The following is a 20,931-nucleotide window of genomic DNA, read 5'->3' on the forward strand; positions in this document are numbered from 1 at the left end:
CTGACAGCTTGGCCAGAAAGGAGACTACTCTCCTGTCTCTGTGGATGGAGGGGCTGCATGGCTAGGAACGAGTGACCTCTACTTGTTGAGAATGACTCTGGCAGCCAGCCAGCAAGAAAATAGGGACCTCAGTTCCATAGCTCCAGAGAACTGAATTCTGTCATAGGCGCCCTAGCAAGGGAGAGGACCCTGAGCTGCTGGAAGGGTAGATGATGGCATCTTACTTCAGCCTCCTGGGGAGCCTGAGAGGAGACCTGCCTCTTCCCAGTTTCTTGACAAGAAAGCTGATAATAAACGGGCATTGTTCTCAGCTGCCACTTAAGACAATTTGTTATGCAGAAACAGAAAGCTAATACATTCCTTGTAGCTCAAACACACACACACACACACACACACACACACACACACACACACACACACATGCTGGGCTTCGTTAGGCATGAATCCACCTGCTTAATACTCCCCAGCTGTGGTGGGTGAGGTAGCTGGTTTTCTCAACAAACTTCTCCGAATCAGAGTGAGGCTGAATAAGTCCTGCTGCACAGTTTGAAAATGAGCCCGCGATGAAAGAAACAAAAGCCGGCGTGGAATACCAGGCTCTTTTCCACTCTAGGAGATGAGACAAACTAAATTATGTTCTTTCCTTTTCTAGGTTTACTGAACCAGTGGGGAATTCCATGTAGGTTATGTCACAATTCCCCTGTCTCAAAGCCTTTTCGTGGTGAGCCTACGGGGAAGAAGAGACTTCAGCAGGGTTTGCTGGAGGGCTGTAAGGAAGGGGCCACACAATCTTGGCCCCTGTCTCGTCTAAAAAGCAAACAGTTTACTTCAAGCTCTTGCTAGGGAAACCTTGTAAGACCTTACTAGTAAGTGCTGATTTCATTAGGCTGACATAAAATTCTGTCATTAGCTGACTCCTAAGATGAAGCAAACGACGAGGCGCAAGGTCTTGGAGAAATTTGCCAGGCGTTTCTGTGTAATCAGGCAACCATCCCCTTCCTATCCAGAAGTTCAGCATGCTGGCTAATTTTGTGTTCAGTGGACAAACTCAAGTTTTCCTGTGTATATGTGAGCAGCATTAAGGCCAGGAGGCAAATGCCCACCACCTTGATTGCTGACCCCGACCTTAGGTCTGCTCACACAAAAAGGCCAGGTAGGACGTCGCTACCCACCAGCACAGGTGATTAATCATGGACAGAGGCAGGCCCTCAGTTGAAAGCCAGTGGAGCGTAGCACCTGACATCTGGTTCGTATTAGCTATTGCTGAAATGCCAGTGGCCTGAAACCATTTAGAAAACGCAGCTCTCCGTGCCCTCTGTTTCCTTCTAGGCTTCTTTCTCTGTCTCCAGCTGGTAACCAAGTGGCAAATATATTTAGGAAGCAGCAGCTAATTCCTCCTTCAACAATGCCAAGGGTCTTCAATGCCAGGACCCTCAATACAGTGTGTTTTCAGTGGATCCTGTCAGTGGGCTTACATTCATCATGGGATCTCAGGAGGACGGAACCAAGATGTTTCTGAATTTGACCAGAAGGAAAAAAAAAAAAAAAAAAAAACTGGTAGGAGGCCAATTTTCTAGTCACTGAGTTCTTTGCTGCAAAAAACATTGAGAAATGTGAGGAGAGCTTTTTAAACCGTATTTAGGGATGGACGGTTTATTCCTTGGTCAGAGTCCTCTGTAGCTTCTCACTGTCCCTTCCTATCAGAAAGAGATCTGAGTAGAGAATACATTTCTAGAGTAACACATTCAAGGTAAGTTTGGTGATACCGGTGAATACTCGAGCTCGGCCCTAAGCAGCTAGCACTGAAGAAAAGCCACATTTGCTGAGGGAGGTTTGCACTGGATCTCATGACAAAAGCAAACAGGAAGGGACTAAATTCCTCCGAAGAGCTAATGGCTGTCACCCAGGGTACTCCCTTCTTTGGCTGTCTCGATGCCCTAAATCTTCACACTTAGACACCCTTGTTTTTAAACCTATCAAACTCAAGTGTAAAAATATGTGTGTCCTGTGCCAGAGACCAGAGCAAAGGTTGTAGGTCACAGCTGGAAGGGGCTGGTGCCACTTTCTCCAAGTCCTCACTGGGTTAGGAGCAGGGTCAGTGCCTCACCTGCCAGACTCATGGTAAACTCTCACGAATGATCAGAACGAAAGAAAGAAGCCAGACAAGGACTCTGAAAGGAAACACAACTGGGCTTTTCAGGGCAAACACATTCTCAGTATCACTCACTCGTTTTTTCTTTCCCCTTTTTTTCTTTCCTCTGTAAAAGGTACATTTTAAAAAAAACGAGTTTCAAAAATAATGAAGTTACTGTGGCATTTCATTTAACACTTCTCTTAGTAACTGAACAAAGCCCAGAAATTTAAGCTTTAGAAATTTTGCAAAAGTCTCAGAATGAACTATTTGGCAGGAACTTGCCCACTTAACAGTAACAATAGTAGCAAATGGGTCTAAGAGCTTTCAAAAGAGGCGACGTGTTTAGAGTTCTGTGGATTAGGGTGTTTTCACAGGGACTCAGTCTTGGGCTGGACTATCCAGTTCCCTTTCTCTGGGCTCAGAATTCAGACTTGTCTTGTGCTTTGGTCTCTCAGTTAGTCAAGGGTTGACAATGCACACGATAGGAGCACAGGAGGCTCCAGCCCTGTTCAGATATTAGCTCCCTTTTCGTCTCTGGCCTCAAAAGAATTCAAGGAGAGCTAAGAGGGAGTGGGGGCTGACTAAAAAAAAAAAAAACAAATCAAACCATGTTCAGGTAATTATCCCAAGTGGTCATGTTCTTAAATTGCGATTTAAATTTTTCTGATAACAGTACCACTTTTCTGTTATAGCCCTTAAGCTCTCTTTTTTTCTTCCAAAAAGTACCTTTTTTTTCCTCTTTCTGTTTAAATTCTAGAGCTTGTCTAGCTAATTTCACATCAATTTTAATTTTTGTTTTTGGTGAAGCATTTTCCTCACATTCTGTTTTCTGCTACCATAAAGAACATGGTGCTGGGGAGTTTAGAACATATGGTGGCACTCATATCACTACACACTGCAGTGGAACATGGTTCTGTGAAAAAGAAGGGAAGTGGTTGTAGTCAGGTGAACTAGTAGCCTTGAGAGCCTACCTAAAGAGACCTGTTCTAGTCATTTGGGCACATTTTCCTTTCATTCTTAGAGTTTATCTGCTAAGCTACTGGAGAAAGACTGGGTAAATGCCGAAAATGTACAAGATCTTAAAGTCCCTCAGGACATCTGAGGATGGCAAAGACTGGTTGCCTTTTTACCAAAGGTGAGTTTTCTTCTCCTAGGTAGATGGTTTACTGCTGTGGGATAATGCCCCTGTACACTGTGTATAGATTTGCCAATCGTATTGGTTAAATAAAATGCTGATTGGCCAGTAGCCAGGCAGGAAGTATAGGTGGGGTAACCAGACTAGGAGAATTCTGGGAAGAGGAAATGTAGAGAGTCAGCCATGAGCCAGATGCAGAGGAAGCAAGATGAGACCTCTCAGGGACAAGTTACCAAGCCACACAGCTAAATATAGACAAGAATTATGGGTTAATTTAAGTTGTAAGAGCTAGTTAATAATAAGTCTGAGCTAACATCGGGCAGCTCATGGATCTTCACCTGTCTTAGAATTGTGTGTTTCTTTGGGACTGAACAGCTGTGGGACTGGACAGGACAAAAACTTCTGTCTACAGTTTACTTTACCTTCCATGCTTCTCTGTGGTTAGGCAAAATCATGTAATTGATTTATGACCATCAGATTTGGGGGAGGAAGGTCACGTACCTGTCCAGCCATGACTCATAAAATCATCATGTATATTCCAAATCCCTTACCCTGTCCTCAACTTTGGGATCCAGTTTGAAAAGATTTCTCCACTCCACAGTACTGTACTAGGAACTGAGCCTCGGGTATTCCACATACTAGGCAAGTACACCTTTCTACATCCCTAGGCCTCTTTTTACTTTTTGTTTAGAGAGTCTTGCTCTGCTGTCCAGGCTGGCACTGAACTTGCAATCTTGTGTCTTAACCTTTCAACTCATGTAAGAAGCAAGCTAAACCAATGATATGCTGAAATATGTTGGAAGATGTTTGTTCTCTCAGCCAATAAACCTTCACCAATCCAAAAATTTATAATGAGTGATTACTATAAAAAAACTATTGAGAATTCAAAATCCTAATGGCCTGCTACCTTTTATTACCTGTGTAGTATAAAAGAAAACCCATATTTTCTGTGGGAATTTTACCTTCTCAACTTCTCATTACCTTCACAACATAATCCCACAGGAAAAAAATCGAAGCACAAATGATTATTATGGAGGAGGACGAGAAGGAAGTGGGGTAGAAAAGATCACATCAGACCTAAGTCAGCCTATTTACCTCTATTTGGACAGGCAGGGTTCGATAGGGCACGATTCCTGTTGATTACTATGTATTAAAAAGTCAAATGCACCTTTGAATGCTAGACAGTGTCTCCATAGGAAGCTCTAAGTGAGGGATTCAGCTAGACTGCTTGGATAATTAAAGGCACAGTTCTGCTTTTGCTGTTGCTATTTGGGTAGTGCTGGCTGGAGTTACTCAGTCTGCCTACCTCACTTCTATGTCGAGACACATCCCAGTGTACACAATGTAAAACCATTCATGTATCCAGAGGATAGAAAAGTGAATCTAGATTTGGGCTTACAATAGACCCACCTAGTGAGTGATTCTAATTCTAGCATTTGATCCAAAATAGCTCCATAGGCAACATTAAGGACAGGATGTTACAGTGCTCCTAGATGTTGTTCAGGCTGCAAAACTTGCAGGCAATCTGATTTGTTCCAAAGCCAACATTTAGTGTGCACTCATTCACAAGTTTGATGCCTCAAGACATGTTTTAATACTTAATCACAACTTATTTAAAGAGCTGCATTTAGGATATATGTGACTAAAATATCAGGAGAAAAAAAATGACTGCCGGAAACTGAATGAATTGGGGATTATTGATTAGGGACATGAGGTAGGGCTTAGAAAGATGGTTCAGGAGTTTTGGGGACAGAAAAAGGTTTGATAGGAGGAATGAAAGCTTTCTAGGTGCAGCTAAAATATTGAACATGTTTTGGGAGATTAAAATGCTGAGACTAGCCAATGAGACTGGCCAAAGCCCAATCTGAATGAAATCATTCAGCTGATATATAACTTTGAAGACAAGAGTATTCTACCCTTTCAAAGTTTGTCCTTTAAGGACAGGGGATTTGGTTGGGAATGATGCAGATGCAACCTAATAAGATAAAATATTACACAATAGAAATTGGAGTTTTGTATATATATATATATATATATATATATATATATATATATATATATAGTAAATTTCCACTATTCTTTTCCTGTCAGTAGACATTACTGGTGACTTGATGTAAAATAAATATTTCTAGGCTTATGGTAGTAAATGATAGATTTAGAACTTTGGTGATTATTCCAGCAGCTTGACATTGAGGAGATCGCTGGCATAATCATACATGTGGTCTCTCTATAGACATTTTCATTACCTAAAGGAACCAGCTAGTCAATGGGGTCATCCAAATTTAGGCCTGCTAATTATCGCTAGGAGAATTTCATACTCCCGTCTCCAGTAAACCTTTTTAAGTGAAAGAACTGGTGTTACACACAATTCTAAGACAGGTGAAGATGCGTGGCCGTGAGCTGCCTGATGTAAATGCTGGAAACCTAACCCAGGACTTCTGCAAGAGCAGCAATTGCTCCTAAATGCCAAGCCATCTCTCTAACCCCTATTTTTTTTTTTTTTGAGATAGGGTCTCACTAAGTTTCTTTCCTAGGCTGGCATCAAATTTGCTACATAGCCCAGGCTGGCTTCACAGTGAAGATCCTCCTGCCTCAGTTTCCTGAACGCTGGGATTAGACATATGCACCATCTTGCATGCATACTATAGAACTGTTATTTGTGTGTGTGTGTGTGTGTGTGTGTGTGCACATGTTCATGTGGAGACCAGAGGACAGCCTTGGGTGTTTGGGTGCCAGTTACCCTCATCCTACCTTTTTGTTTTATTTTAGCTAGGGTCTCTCACTGGCTTGGGATCAGCAAGCCCCAGGGATCCACCCATCTCTGCTTCTCCAACAGTGGGATTATAAGCCTGCACTACCACAGCTGTCTTTTAAAATGCAGCACTGATATCCTCTCTTTAACAATTGAGCTCATTCCCCACCCCTACACAGACAAGAATTAAAGCGGGTCTTATGGATATCATCCCTTGTATCCCAAGCAACACCAATTACTAAAGCAATGTCTCTGCTGGATGGTGATGATCAAAGAGAGTACCGTAGCCAGTGTTGTAACCATTAGCTCTTATGACTTTATAGATCACAGGGAGTTTTATGAAAGCACAGGTTTACAGGAGGACCTGCTATGAAGAACACACAGTTCTGTGGGCAAAAGCACTTTACTGCAGCCAAAGTGGTCACCCGTACCAGGGATGACGGACAAGCACTTGTGGTAACTGAGTGAACAGTGTTGATGCTTGGATTTAAATAGTGGCTTAAGGAAGTGGCTCAAAATGTGTTTCATACTTTTCTTTTTCTGATTCTCTCACATTTTCCAGTCCTCAGGCCTCCTTTCTGCAAGGTTGTCTAGCTCTGTCTGTTTGCCAGAAAGCTGTCTTCTGTTCAGTTTCCGTCTGCAAACATACCCTTACCTGGTTCCTTTCTTTTATATGGAAATGTGGTTTTCAAATGAGGCTGCTTCCCAAGCCCCTGGAGGGATGGTTAGACTGTTTGCTAACCCTGGCCCTAAAGTTTCTGACTCTAAATGAAAATGTCTATTATAGTTCTAACAAGCCCCAGGTGATGCTGACATGCTTGTCTGGGGACCACCCTTTGAGAACCACCAAAGCACACGGTGTAGCCATCTTCCTCCTCCCATCCTGCTCTCCCATCTTCATGAAACGTGAAGTGATGATGGAAGACAGATGGGCAGCAACTTCCTACACCGAAGGCATTTTAATAAACATACAAATGTTATGAGCCAAAGTAGACATGGATCTAGGCGAGAATTATAAGGGCACAGGCTGACCTTGGTGAGCAAGCTCAGTTGCTTTGATGGCTGACAGGAATCATTCTGCTCAACACTTTTGATGACGAGATGGCTCCCAAAATATCCCAATAGATATTTTGTCAGCGTCTGCCTCATGGCACAATTGGAACTATCCATATTGCCCTTTAATTCCATTTGGATGCATGTCTCCATTGTCTGTTATCTGTCAGGCATGTGCTGATAGCCAACGGTGTGAACTGGATGGCTTCTATCTGGAAGAAATCCTAACTCCTTCACGCTTGACGGGAAGGAGAGGATGAGTGTGATGAGGTCACCATGCAGCGGTGGTTCTCAAAGGGTGGCCCCTGGACCAATCCTATTAGCACCACTCAGGATTTTTTTTTTTTTTTGAATTTTTCGAGACAGGGTTTCTCCGTAGTTTTTGGTTCCTGTCCTGGAACTAGCTCTTGTAGATCAGGCTGGCCTCGAACTCACAGAGATCCGCCTGCCTCTGCCTCCCGAGTGCTGGGATTAAAGGTGTGCGCCACCACCACCCGGCTACTCAGGATTTTTATAAATATACCACGCATTTGTGCAGAAATATTTGGGAGCAGGGCATCAGCAAGCTGTTTTTTTTTTTTTTTTCCATCTTTGCAGATGACTCTAGTGTGGAATCACATTGTTATATAAAGGAAAGGAATCATGGGAGTACACTTGTGCTGGGAAACTGTATAGGAACCTGAGCCTGGGATTCTGCCCAATGCAGGCCTAGGAAGAGGCCTTGTAGAATGGGGAATGGGGAAAGAATGAAAACAGGAGGTAAACAGAGGACAATAGTAACCTGAAGACCGTTACCACATAGGGAAGGGTGCTGAGAGGTGAAGGCCAACTGGGCAGGAGGAAAACAGGAGAGCAAAGGCCTCAGAATGAAAGGGAAGAGCCAGGCCAAAACTGAGGCGGGGCGAGAACCCAAGAGAGCAGTATGGACAGAGGAAACCTGAGATTGTAAAGGAAGGAGAGGGAAGGGAAGACTGTTTTGGAAGGATAGCAGCAAGACCATGCCGTGGAAAGGGACCAGTGCTCTTCAATGAGAGGAATCGAACACAGCCATGCAGAGAGATTAGAGGCATTTATTTGCTGGACTAAAAGGGCGAGGGACAGCATTGCTGCCATTCAATAGATCTTTGTTAAGAAATAGAGGACCATGCTTGCGCGGTGCTGTTCTCAGCCAATGGGAGGAAAGAGCCTCTTCTCTTGGAGTTTGCACTCCAGTGAGAGGAAAGAAGGACTAGACATTAATGCTATAAAAACTAAAGTCAGAGGAATGGGAGAGATGGAGGCTGGGCTATGTAGGATGGGGCAGCTCTTTCAAAAGACCGGTAGAGACAAAGGAAAGCTATTCTAGAGGGACCAGAAGGTGCAAAGGCCTTCCTGTGGAAGCTGGTTTGAGTGCTCACTAATCATTCTAATGAGCAATGGGAAGAGCCTGAGAAATATGATGGAGAAGTCTTGGAAGCTTGTAGGCCACTGGATCACATGTCGAGTGAGTGGGAAGCGGATGGAGTCAGGGAGTGGCATGCTGTGAGTTATGTTTTTTCTTTTTTTAACTAGTTAGTATTTCTCTCATATTGATGTTATTTGAAAATGTCAGCAAGAGCATAGAAGGGATTTATCAGAGGCTGGGAAGGATTGAGGAAGAAGAAATGAGAGACGATGACAGCAGTTATCCAGTAGAATAAATTCTAGTGTTCTAGAGAACAGTGGAATTGCAGTTCATAATGCCCTATTATCTATTTTAAGAGTAACTAATAAACAGGAGTTCAAAGGCTTTAAATGGAAAAAAAAATACCAATGTTGAAGAGATAGAAACGTTAACTACCTCAATTTTCTCAGCATATTGTACATATATATTAAAGTGTCACTCTGTATTCCATAAATACATAATTATTATATTTTATTCAAGGCTTTTAAGACACACCAAGAAATGGAAATACTAATAGCCCAGATTTGACCATCTCTTACACTGTATGCCCGTGGTAAATCATTATACTGTATCCTCTAGCTTTGTGAAGTTAAAATAAATGCTAAAAAGGATGATTTGGGTTTCTGTACTGAGGACAAACCATGAAAAAGCCAAGACAGAAGTGGGCAGAATATTCAGGAAGTTGTGCGAATTTTCCTGAGAGGTGGAGTTGGAGAGGTACCCAGGTTATAGACATATTTTTAAGCAAGTGCTGCAGGAGGCAGGATGACTACTCTTCATGGATGAGTAGTCATAAAATCTCAGAATGAGAGAATTCTAGGGCAGGTAAAAACTACCAAAATTAGTTGAGAAGGAATGGAAGAAAGTACGTAAGTTAAAAATCACACTACCTTTGCTGAGTTCTTATTGTACATCACCACTGTGCAATACCCACTGTCTAGACTGTATCACTTAGTCCTTCCACTCTTTCCATTGTCAGTCGAGGAACTGAATGAAGAGAGGGAACAAGGCGAGCTCTGGGTTACATGTGATCTGACTTCACGGGATGCCTCCTAACTATTTGTACATTTCACCCTCCATTTGCTTTCTGTGAGAAGTGAAAGATTTCCCACAGTTGGGGAAAGAAGGTTCAGGGATGAATAGTCAAGACTGAGAGTTGAAAAAGACTGACCGACTCTCTCTCTCTCTCTCTCTCTCTCTCTCTCTCTCTCTCTCTGTCCCTCCCCCCCCCTCACACACACACACAGCTCATTAAAGATCTAAATAGAACAAGGCAACAGATGACATTGTTTTCCGTAGGGAAGCTGTTGGTGTGATTTGGAGCTCAATCCCCTCGTGGCTGCTTGCTTGACAAATAGATTAAGCCAGTGACAGAACCGTCATCTTTCTAGAGTTCCCCAAAAGTCATCCCCCTGACTGAAAGGTCTCCTCAGGTGCCACATTGGTGTGGACCAGATTCTTGCTCTTAGTCCTCTGAAATAAACATCTCCACAATCTTATTTAGCACAAACACGGACCTGAAATCCAGAAGGCTGGCAAGATGGAAGTTGAGTCATGACGTATTTATTAAGCCGAGCACCGAGTTTGACACTCAGAGGAACACAAAATTAATTCAAGACACATTTCTTGCCCTTAAGGGGCTTACAACATTGGTTTAGCTAGGAGACCACCCAACAACCATTAGGATGGAGAAATCAAATCTCCACATTGGGCTCAGTGTACTGCACAGAGTGACAGGCGAGGAGATTAAACGGGCCTTGGTGCATATGGAATGCACACCCGGCCTGCAGCCCCTCAGCCTGTGTGCATTAACTCCACCAGCAGCCTGGTTGCAGAGTGAAGGTGGCTGTTTGTGCATAAACATTGTCATTTCACTGGGACTGCTATTTCATCTTTGAACCTTGGCATCAAAGGAACACTGACCTTATTGCTGTAGCTTGCTTCTCTTTGAAGCGTATGGCTTTGCATTGCAGATTAAAGTGAAGACATTCATCAAGGAACAGATCTGGCCAACCGCTCCCCAAACTTGCCCATAACAAAGCCTTGAAAGGTTCCAGTCACAGTTGCAGTAGGTTGAAGAAGTCTTGGAGCCAGGCTCCTCTTTCCAGATCCTGTGTGGCAGATCTAGCAAGACGCAGCCTTTGGAGCTTTGGGTAACTTTATTCTCAGCAGAGAAGGCCAAGTTAATAAAGTATTCTGACTTATCCTATTTATTTAAGCAGGTATTGTTATAAATGAGATCAATGTGATCATTCCCAGACTGCCTTTGAATCCTTTAAAGGATGTGCCAGGCAGAGTTACCTGAACCTCAGTGATTCTGTGAAAGGGAGCTGCTTTCCTTTGTTCATTGATTTGAAAAAAATAAAACAACATCAATAACAAAACCTCACAAAACAAACAAACAACCCCCCCCCAAAAAAAACTGTCTTAAATTTCCTCCTATGTCTATTTTGACTCACAGCATTCTGTTTTCTTTTAATTCATAAGATGCAAAAAGACATGAGGTAGAGTATTTTAATTATGATGCTAAAAATAAGGACAGGTTAATATGAAAGGGGGAGAATTTCACAATGTCCTATCTCTAGATAAAGAACTATAGGCAACTAATGACTATTGGGAGCAGGAAACTGGCCTCTTGCTTGGATGAACACCCTTACTGGTTGTCAAAGAATACTTTAAAAAAATAAAAATAAAAACAAGCTCACAAAACAATATCACCAACAACAATGAAAGAAATAAGCCTTCACTTTGTTAAGGTAACAGGATTTTTTAGGGTTTGTTATGGTAGCCTAACCTTATTTATTCTGACTAGTCCAAGACCTGTGAGGACATCCAGTTCTTCATTTCTTTCCTAAGAAGTTTCATACAGAATTCAGGGAGTTTTCACAAACTTCTTGAACGCCCCAGGAACAATTGCAAATAACAGCAAACAATTATACAAAATTCATGATTGTTTCCAGACATTCCTGAGTATTTTATATAGATTAACTTACCTAACTGTCATAAAACATCGATGCATAAATGTTATTATTCTCAGTTCACAGCTGGAAGAACTGAAGCAAAGAAAAGTTAAATCACCTGCCCAGGGTTGGATGCACCATTCGCTTGTGGAATGTCACATGACAATAAGTAGCAGCAGAGGAACTGAATCCTGGCAACTACCTCCCCAGACTGGGTTCTGTCATAAAAGAAGCACACACACACACACACACACACACACACACACACACACACACACACACGGCAATCCTAAAAAGACCCCAGCAATCCACCAGCCACTTTTATGTAGTAGAAAAGGTACCATCTTGTGGGTCATTTTCCAGCTTTAGTGATAAAACAAACACCCCGTTATATTTTTATTAATATTCTGACAAGTGGGATGGCTCACTGGAAGTCCTCACGACTGTCAGTGTGGAGGTGATTGGAGGCCCTACTTCAAAAGACCAGTTTCACTCTTATCTGATTTGTATAAAGGGATATAGGTTGTTCCTGATCAGAAATGCTTAGGACCAAAAGGGTTTTGGATTTTAGATTTTTTGAGGATATTTGTATACATGTAATGCTGTATCTTGAGGATGGGTCCCAAACCCAACCACAAAATTTATTATTAATTCATATACACATTGTTGGCAGAATTTTTTTGAAATGATTTTTTTTTCCTGAAATCGTTCTGTAGCCAAGGTTGACCTCAAACTTAGAATCCTCAATCCACCTGAGTGCTGAGGTCACAGGCACCTGATGCTGTGCCTTGCACCCACAGATAATTTTACAGCAGATTTTTAGTGTGCCTGCATTTAGATTGTCCTATAATATGAGGGCAAGTATGGAATGTTCCACTTAGAGCTTCATGTCAGTGCTCAGAAAGTTTCAGGTTACAGAACATTCCAGTTTCAGATCAGGGTGGATACTCAGTTTGAAGAAGGATTTTTTTTTTTGATAAAGCACTTATGTAAGTATTCTTACTTAATACTATTAATGATAGATATTCCTATATATCCTAGTAAGTGAGTCTAGAAGTTTGCAGAAAATGATACAGGTCCTTGTGCCAGATGGTGGTAGGATGAAGCAAAAGGATTGTACAGCCTTGTGGCCAATTTTAAGTACAATTTGCTGTTTCTCACTTGTACTCACTAGCTCCCTGGCAGGAAGAACCGCTTTATTATCATAACACGTAGTGAATCTTTAGAGACTAGATCTGAAAGATGGAATGAGAATTCTCGGAGGCTTCTGTGAAATAATTCTCCAATTATTTCACTTCCAGGTGAAATTCTTTTGGGCTAAGCAAAGTAGCACATTTTAGCTGAAATGACACAGTGACATACGAATGGCTGGGCTGATATTGTGAGTTTATATGTCCTCAAATGACCAGCGGCGATTTTCCCTTGCCCAACTTCTGACAATAAAACATATAAAACAATATACTAATAGTATTCATCTCAGGGAAGCACAAGGAACAGCAGGCAAGCACAGGCAAACATGCATAAACACAAAAGGCATTGCTTACTTCATTTTAACTACCGATCACCCCAAAATGATCCAAATTTGATGATCATACTAGCACGTTGCTGAAGACTGTATGTATGTTTTATAACAGGGTTTGTGGTGTGTGCATGCATATGTAAAGATGTTCTAGCATGCACCTCTCTTGACTAAAACACTGGGCCTCATAGGACGAAAGTGTGTAGTTGAGAAGGTGGGAGATCGACAGGCAGAAGCCTGGGAGAGTTCTTTGGGGCCGAGTTCCCTGTAGATTCCTTACCTCCGTGGTTCTCATCTTCTCCCATAATAATCTTCAAGGATCTGATGATTTGCTCTGCTATGACAGGACTCATGGATGTTGCGTAAGTAGCGCTATGCGAATGAACCCGAACATAATCCACAAGTTCCTAAAATGAAGGCAGAACCCAAAATGTAAGCAAATAATTCTCAGAATTTGTCCTTTGCACATTACAGCAAAGCATTTGCTCGGGTCCTCAAGAGAGGACAGTTCTCTGTCTAACCCTCATCTACTTTGTGGAATATCCAACTCCTTAGGTTTTTTTCTCCTTTTTCATTGTCTTTCCCATCAAAATCTAGGATCTGTACAAAAGTTAGAGGCAGCTACAAATTTAGAGCTGGTCTGTAAGGCAAAAACTGGGCATATGGAGGAAAAATGATTTCTGAAATATCGGCCTTGCACAAGAGCGAATGCCCAGGAATGGCGGACAACACAAAATCTGGTTCTTTTGTTCCTTGAGATTATTAGCAATTGTGCCGTGCACTCTAACAGTGCATGTGGGAGATGCATGGAATAGACTTAAAGATGCAGGGGAAAGGGAGGGGGAGGGTGTTGCTTTGAAGAGAGAGGGCCTATGAAGCTTTGATGCGTTAAGACAGATGAAGAAGAAATGAAAACCCAACTGGGGAGAAGATAGGCAAGTTCAGAGAGAAACCCCAGAAAATGAATGTCATGCTTCCACTCCTGATCCCCACCAACATTATACTCTTCCCATTTTGGTCTTTTCTTCAAGCAGTCAATGAACCTGGGCTGGCCTGTGCTCTGTTTTCAGAAGAAGAGCTACCATAGAGCTGATTGTGAGCCCACCTCAAAGGCCTTGGACACTTTGGTTCAGCATGGCAAATGGTTTGTTTCCGTTCTTCCTTTACTGCTAGAGTCTTTCCTTACCCTTCATTTCATTCCAATTCCCCTATTCTCTTACCTTCTATTTTTCCTTCTAGCAAGTATATTAAATACCTGTGTTGGGCTATATCCTAGATTCATATGTGAGGCTAGGAGGAAGGAGGACATAGGTCATATTATAGTTTAACATCTTTTGACTGTTCTTTTTTTTCTTTTCTGAATCATATAAAAGTAGTTGGAAGTATATTTCCTTCTCTTGAAGAGTGTATTTGACATGGCAGGCCTCGAAGCCTCAGCTACATGGCATTTAAGGAAGTTCGCTCTGGAAGTGCTGGAGCCCATTAAAGAGAGCTCTTTGGTAATTTTCTAAGAAGTGCAGATAAACTGTCCTTCAGAGTTTGTGTTCTGCCCTATGATAAATGGCAATAGGGGTTGAGATTAAATATTTTCCCACGGGCTGCTAAAGAAGTTTTGGAGGGGGCAGTCAGTGAGTCATAGGCATTGTACAATAGAGGCTTATAGGAGCCTGTGTCTATGGAGGAGTATTTCCAGGGGTGATCTGGCCACAGTAGATGGGTGGATATGGAGGAATTCAGAGGAGGTTAAGAAGCACTTATATTAGCTTGCTAAAATGAGGATGAAGGGTGGAATGTAAGGGCAAAGAATGGAGGAGTCAATTGGGAGAAGAGGGAGAAGCTAGTGGTTTGGGGACAAGTTGATTAGAAGTTGTTTCCTTGAAGGGTAGGATGTCCTAGAGTTGAAACAACTTCTGGAACCTAATTGCTCACTCCAAATCCTGACTTTGTTACTGACAGCTAAGTGACTATGTACAAATAACAAAGTTTACTATCTCAGTCTTCTTCTCTGCAAAGTGAGAAAGCAGTGATACTTTCATTAGCTACCTGAGAGTGATTATAAGAATAAAACATATATATATATATATGTGAATATATACATTAGAAAAAAGGTACATTATGGTATTTAATGCAAGTCGATGGCACTGGTTAGACTATCAATTAAAGATTTGTAGAACAGGAAGCATTTGTGGGGTGGAGTCAGGGACCAAAACACAAAACTTCTTGGGATTTTGTTATTTCATTTTGCTTATTTGCAAAGGGGATGATCTAAGGTTAAATTACCTGCATGTGGGCAGCTGCAAGGAAACAAACCAATGATACATAGCTTGTCTTTCCCTCCATCCCAAGATGGATAATCACGGCAGCAGTGAAACCAAACCAAACTTAACCTAACGTAACCTAACCTAGCCACTACTGACTACAACAGTAAAACAGACAGACCTTTGGGAGAAAGGAGAGCACAAACTTGAGCTATTGAATGACTCGGAGGAGAAAAAGAGGCCAGAAGCTGACACCATAGCCAACGATCACAGGATGCTTTCAAGTCCATTTTAAGAACTTGGTATATGTTAATTCACTTACAACAACTCTGAGGTAGACAATGCTTTTTAATCCCAGTTATATACATAGGATAATTGAGCCACAGACATTCTGAAACTTCCTCACAAAGGATGGTAAGGTGAGGATTTGAACCCAATGATTCTGGTTCAGGAGTCTCGGCTTTTAATGCTATGCATATCACCTGTCCAAAACCAGTGAAGAGTAGCCTCAGTATGAAAGGAAGTGAGTCTCAGACAGCATGGAGACCAGCTCTTCTGCCTACCCTATGGTCTTTTCTACAGACTTTGCTCGTTTGGAGTTTAAAGGATTTTATGTGTACTATTCTTATTTGTTCAAAGGGAGTTAGTACCTAGAGAGAAAGCAATGGAGGGTACGCTACTTTTCTTAAAGTCCACTGTCATAGGGACTTAGCAGAGAACCTGCTCATACTGACAGCTGAATGGAAGGAAAGTCAAGGAGCCTCAGCCACAGGAAGGATGAGCATTTCCTTGATGCGTTAAGGATGAGCAAGCTGTATTCTTAAGAACAAGTCCAGCAACATCTCAGCTGGGAAGTAGTCACCGCAAAGATCAGACAAGGAAACAAAGCAAAGCCTCCTTTGATCAGAACGTCCCCACCCCCATTTCCTTTCATAAATTGAGGAATTTATGCAGTCACTCACAAGCATCTTTAGTTGAAATAATAGCCCATCAGAGAGAAATCGCCCCTGGGACCTGAAAATTCTCTGTCCTACAGCATATTCCTTTAGACTGAGTCCATTTTGTTCTTGTCTAGGTAAAGGGTATTTTGCTTGTGTGGTTGATGAAGGAGGGTTCTGTAGTAACTTCTGGAGAATGTCAAGGAAAGCCCACCGATTCCATCCCTTTATCCCCTGATTGGGTACCACAAGCCATGAATTAAGAGTTGACTTTTGTCCTTCGCAAGATGAGTCTGCATTGTGTCTTTCTTTGGGAGTGGGTTAGAGGTATTCTCAGACACAGGCTTCCAAGCCCTGTTTTTTCTTTTCAAGTTCAAAACCCTGATTATTTTCTTTACCCTTAGGCCCAGAGTTCAAGGGCAAGGGTGGGTTTTGAGGAGGAAATCAGACAGGAGGCTTTTAGAATAAACATCTTGGTACTCATTCCGTGACCCCTATTTACTTCAAAGGGCTGTTATGTGCAGGCAGGGCTAAGAATGCCAGCACAGAAATGCCTCTGTAAGGGGCCTGCATTTACTTGCTTTTCAGGCCACTGGATCTAACTATCACCCCAAACCTCGTCTCTATTTCCCACTTCCATCCTCTAGAATTATAACCCTGCAGTCTATCAGTCACAGGGCAATCTCTGCTTCACGTATTTGCCAGTCATCAATCTGTGGAGGTTGGGAGACGTCAGTGGGCAACAGCAGGCATCCAAGAAGATGCAGGATCATGCTCAGGAAAACAGAGGGTGGGCGGTGTTAAGTCAGTGGGCAACAGCCAGCATGCAAGAAGATGCCAGATGATGCTCAGGAAAACAAGAAGATGCAGGATCATGCTCAGGAGAACAAGAAGATGCAGAATCATGCTCAGGAGAGCAGAGGGCAGGCAGTGTTGATCACATCCTCTCAGCAGTTAGATAAATAAAAATTGAAAAGTGAAATCATTATCTAGCTTTTTACCTGGGACGTTGTGGAAAGATGCCCTCCTGAGCATTGAATTGTTCACTGTCAACAGAGTTCCAAACTCAAAGAGTAAAAGAGGAAAGCCTCATAGGCTTTTGAGAAAGTGCTTCAGCTTAGAATTACCCCTGATTCACCAAGATGAATTTGTAGAACACCCAATAAAAAGGAAAACTGAGATCCCAAGAGCACCTCTGCTTTCTATGAGACCTTAGCACCAAGCTCATTTCCCCCTGCCCTTCACTTGTTTCTAAATATTTTTCACCTGCCTTATTTTTCTGGTTGGTAATGTGCAAATCTCTGCTCTTGATCCACTCCACAAAGATTCCTAGAGCATCTTCATTGCAGTGATTGAGAATATTGTCTCTGAACTGCCAACCCGAGAGCCTGCATGGTACTGACCTCTTTAAATACGTTACAGCTGTGTATCTCGGTCTTTTCCTGGGTCTCCTAACAATGGGACAAGAGGCTATCTCTGACTCTGTTACCTGCTTTTGGGACCCTTCCCTCCTACTGGGTTGCCACTTTCAATCTTAATAGGAGAGGAGGTGCCTAGTCTCCTGCAACTTGGTATGCCATGGCTGATAAACATGGGAGGCCTGCCCTTTTCTTATGAGAAAGGAGAAAAATTGAAGGGAAGCAGGAGAGTGGAAGTTGGGGGGGGTGTCTGGGAGGAGAAACTGTTTTGGCTGGAGAATAAATAAATAATAAGAAAGAATATTGTTTGTAAATGAAGACTAACAAGAGATTTCAGAAGCAAGTATTTTTATATTTATATAGAGTTTTGAACCCACTTGATTATTTTCGAGACTTGTGGCCAAATTCTCTTGCTCAGGCTTCATGTACTGAGTTCTGTTTGTGTCTTCAAGGTTTTGCCTCTTGGTGTTTTAGGGCTGTGTATTGCAGTTTGGCCAGCGAGCTCTGGCCAAGCATACTCTAATTCATGATGCCACCTGGTGGTTAATTGAGACACTGCAGTATAACGTGGGTTAAGGGAAAAAATGCAGGCATGAAGCACATCTTGATTTATGATAGTTTTCACAATTGTTCAGTCTCTACCCTAAAGGATTAGAAATCATGTGGACAAGAGTATTCCACTTCAGAAACCCTGCACATGCCTTCAGAACTGAAAACCTGTGCAGGATCCCAGGGAACTGTCCCTCCTGCCTCTAGTCCCGGGCCTTTGTTTAAAATGGGTATCAAATGAAGGCACTCCAAGGAGAAAAATGTGACATCCAACACATCTGACAGCGTTTCAAGGATCTGCTTGCTTTAGTTTATCCAGGTGCCTTTGGTTCAGGAAACAGAGTTACGCTTGATTAAAAGTTTTGTGCCTCAGAACTGCTGCTAAAGCAATCAAGGCCATACAAAGCAAGGTAACCCGGATCTGACAGCTCCTAACCCCGAGACCCTCTGATCCTGCTGATGTGACAGTTGGGAAGGAAATATTAACCTGTCACTAGGCTTTGCTGAAGTCTTTGAGGACCTGCCATTTCCTCTGTTTCTAGCATTACCTAGCTCATCCCCGTAGGGCACTGGAGGGAGGATGATATATAATGTCTTGAGTATTGAAAACGGCAGCAGTTAAAGGAGGGCCAAGATCACTGGAAACAGGATTTTAGGCATCTTTATGCCTCATGGTAAGTGGCCAAGATGAAATGTGTTGTTGTAAATCACTGGCTTTTAGTGATAGTAGCTGCCTGCTAATACCCCCCCCCCCCCCCCCCCCGCAACTGGCCTAACTGGTTGACCAGTAGGCTGAACTTTTGTTCCTGCTGGTCAGAGTGGATAAGTAACTGGATAAGTAACTCTAGATACCCCTGTCTCACCCCTCACCCAGTTTTAAAAGACGGGATTTCTCTGTGTAGCCTTGACTGTCCTGGAGCTCACTCTGTAGACCAGGCTGGCCTTGAACTCATAGAGATCTGTCTGCTTCTGCCTCCTGAGTGAGTGCTGGGATTAAAAGCATGAGCCACCACTGCCTGGCCTAGACAACATTTTAGCAGCACCTCCATGCACTAATTTGGGGCCAACAATGCCCCTCTAGTAGGAGCCATACTACAGTCCCTTTGGGACAAATGTAAGCTTGTATGAAATAACCACCATGATTTGGAAAAGGTACATACAGGCAAAGGGACCAGGGCACAGTGTCTTTGTCCCTTAGATCTAGATCTGAATATTTGATTTTCCTTTTCACTTCTTTAACAGTATAATGTCATCTGATCCAAATTGTCAGACATTTTGAGAATATAGAAGATGGGTTATAGAACATTATAGGAAAGTTATTTCTTAGAAAAATAATCTTAAAAGTCCATTTTTGTTCTGCCGTTGTTTAGGTGACAATTTGTAAAATCCATCAGGTCAGCTTCTCTAATACATGAACTTTTCCTATTGTTTCTATCACTTACTTTATTTTCAACACACACACACACACACACACACACACACACACACACACGTACCCTCCTAATTCTTTAAGTTTTGAATTTAAAAAATTGTATGCACATGTTGCCCGCATGTATGTCTGTGTGCCATATTTGAGCAGTGCCAGCTGAGGCTTCAGATCCTTGGGGCTGGAGATGGTGTTGAGCCACTGTGGGGTGCCAGGAATTTAAGCCAGAAGAGCAACCAGTAGTCTCAACTACTGATCCATCTCTCTACCCCACTCCCTTGTAGTTCTTATAGGATCTCTTATCAGTTCTGTGGCTTGGTGTATGCTATTGTCTCTTGTGAAATTAAACCTCCCACTATTTGTCTACAAGACTGGTTGATGATCATTCATTTCACAAGATGTCTCAGACATCATCCAGCTGAGTTTCCTCTCTCCTAGGTGCTCTACAAATTGTGCCCTTGCTGTTGTTATCTGGTTGTGATCACTCTTTTCACACTTTTCTTTACTCCATGTTACAGGGGAGCAGAACTGAAATTTACATGGAATTCAGAGAAGACCTGCTTCCTTCATCCCTAGGGTGTTCAGGATCTCCACAAACACTAAACTTTCCTTTCTTACCTTTTTCCCAGCTATATAGCCTCCCGAGGCCGCAAAGCTTTTGGTGAATGTCCCCATGTATACGTCCACATCTTCAGGGGCCAGTCCAAAGAAGTCTCTGACACCTTGGCCATTGGGGCCCGTAGCACCAATACTGTGAGCTTCATCGACGTAGAGGTAAGCCTTGTATTTCTTCTTTAGAGCCACTATCTGAGGCAGATTCACAATGGAACCTTCCATGCTAGCACAGAAGGAAAAATTCTTGGTAAGTAGTGAGTAGCCTTCTGGAAACTTCTGTTGCTTTCCTTCCAGTGCTTCCTAGAAAACCTGCCCTGACACCCTCAGGCTGCTGACAAGGATCTGCCACTCTTCTATTGGCATATCTTATTCGGCAATGACAACCTTTCAATCTTCTCTGCTCCATGCTACTTTAATAAAATACTTATATTTGATGGATTGAGTTGTTATCCTTAGTTCTTAACTCAGAAATGAACTTACCATACTGTTGATCTGATTTATTTGTAAAGCTGCTTTTTGCAGTTAGATCAATGCTTTGGGGATAGGTATTCTGCTGGTCTTAATAAAAGTGCTCTACTCTGAGCCACTTTGATCTATCTGCTATTGCTTGTTTTATAATGCTGGCCAGATCTAAAGTCAGCATTTGAACTGCTAAAGATTAAACTGGGGAACTAAAAATATGCAGAAATTTAGACATAGTAGTACCAATCATCACATAATAGAAAATCCCTTGGTGTTCCTGCTCAGCATT

The 20,931-nt window shown here is 42.4% G+C and overlaps 1 protein-coding gene across 1 annotated transcript in view; it reads right to left on the reverse strand.

Moving 5' to 3' along the window:
* The window catches only part of Sptlc3 (serine palmitoyltransferase long chain base subunit 3), a 114,916-nt gene that overhangs the window by 20,914 nt on the left and 73,071 nt on the right, over positions 1–20,931 (reverse strand). Inside the window, exons 8-9 of the mRNA XM_057780912.1 lie at positions 20,184–20,403; positions 13,257–13,383 (exon numbers count right to left, since the gene is read on the reverse strand). Of these exons, the coding sequence (XP_057636895.1) occupies positions 13,257–13,383; positions 20,184–20,403 (347 nt within the window). The remainder of the gene's footprint in view (positions 1–13,256; positions 13,384–20,183; positions 20,404–20,931) is intronic.

The sequence above is a fragment of the Chionomys nivalis genome, chromosome 9 (assembly GCF_950005125.1).
Source record: "Chionomys nivalis chromosome 9, mChiNiv1.1, whole genome shotgun sequence".
Classification (NCBI taxonomy): Eukaryota; Metazoa; Chordata; class Mammalia; order Rodentia; family Cricetidae; genus Chionomys; species Chionomys nivalis.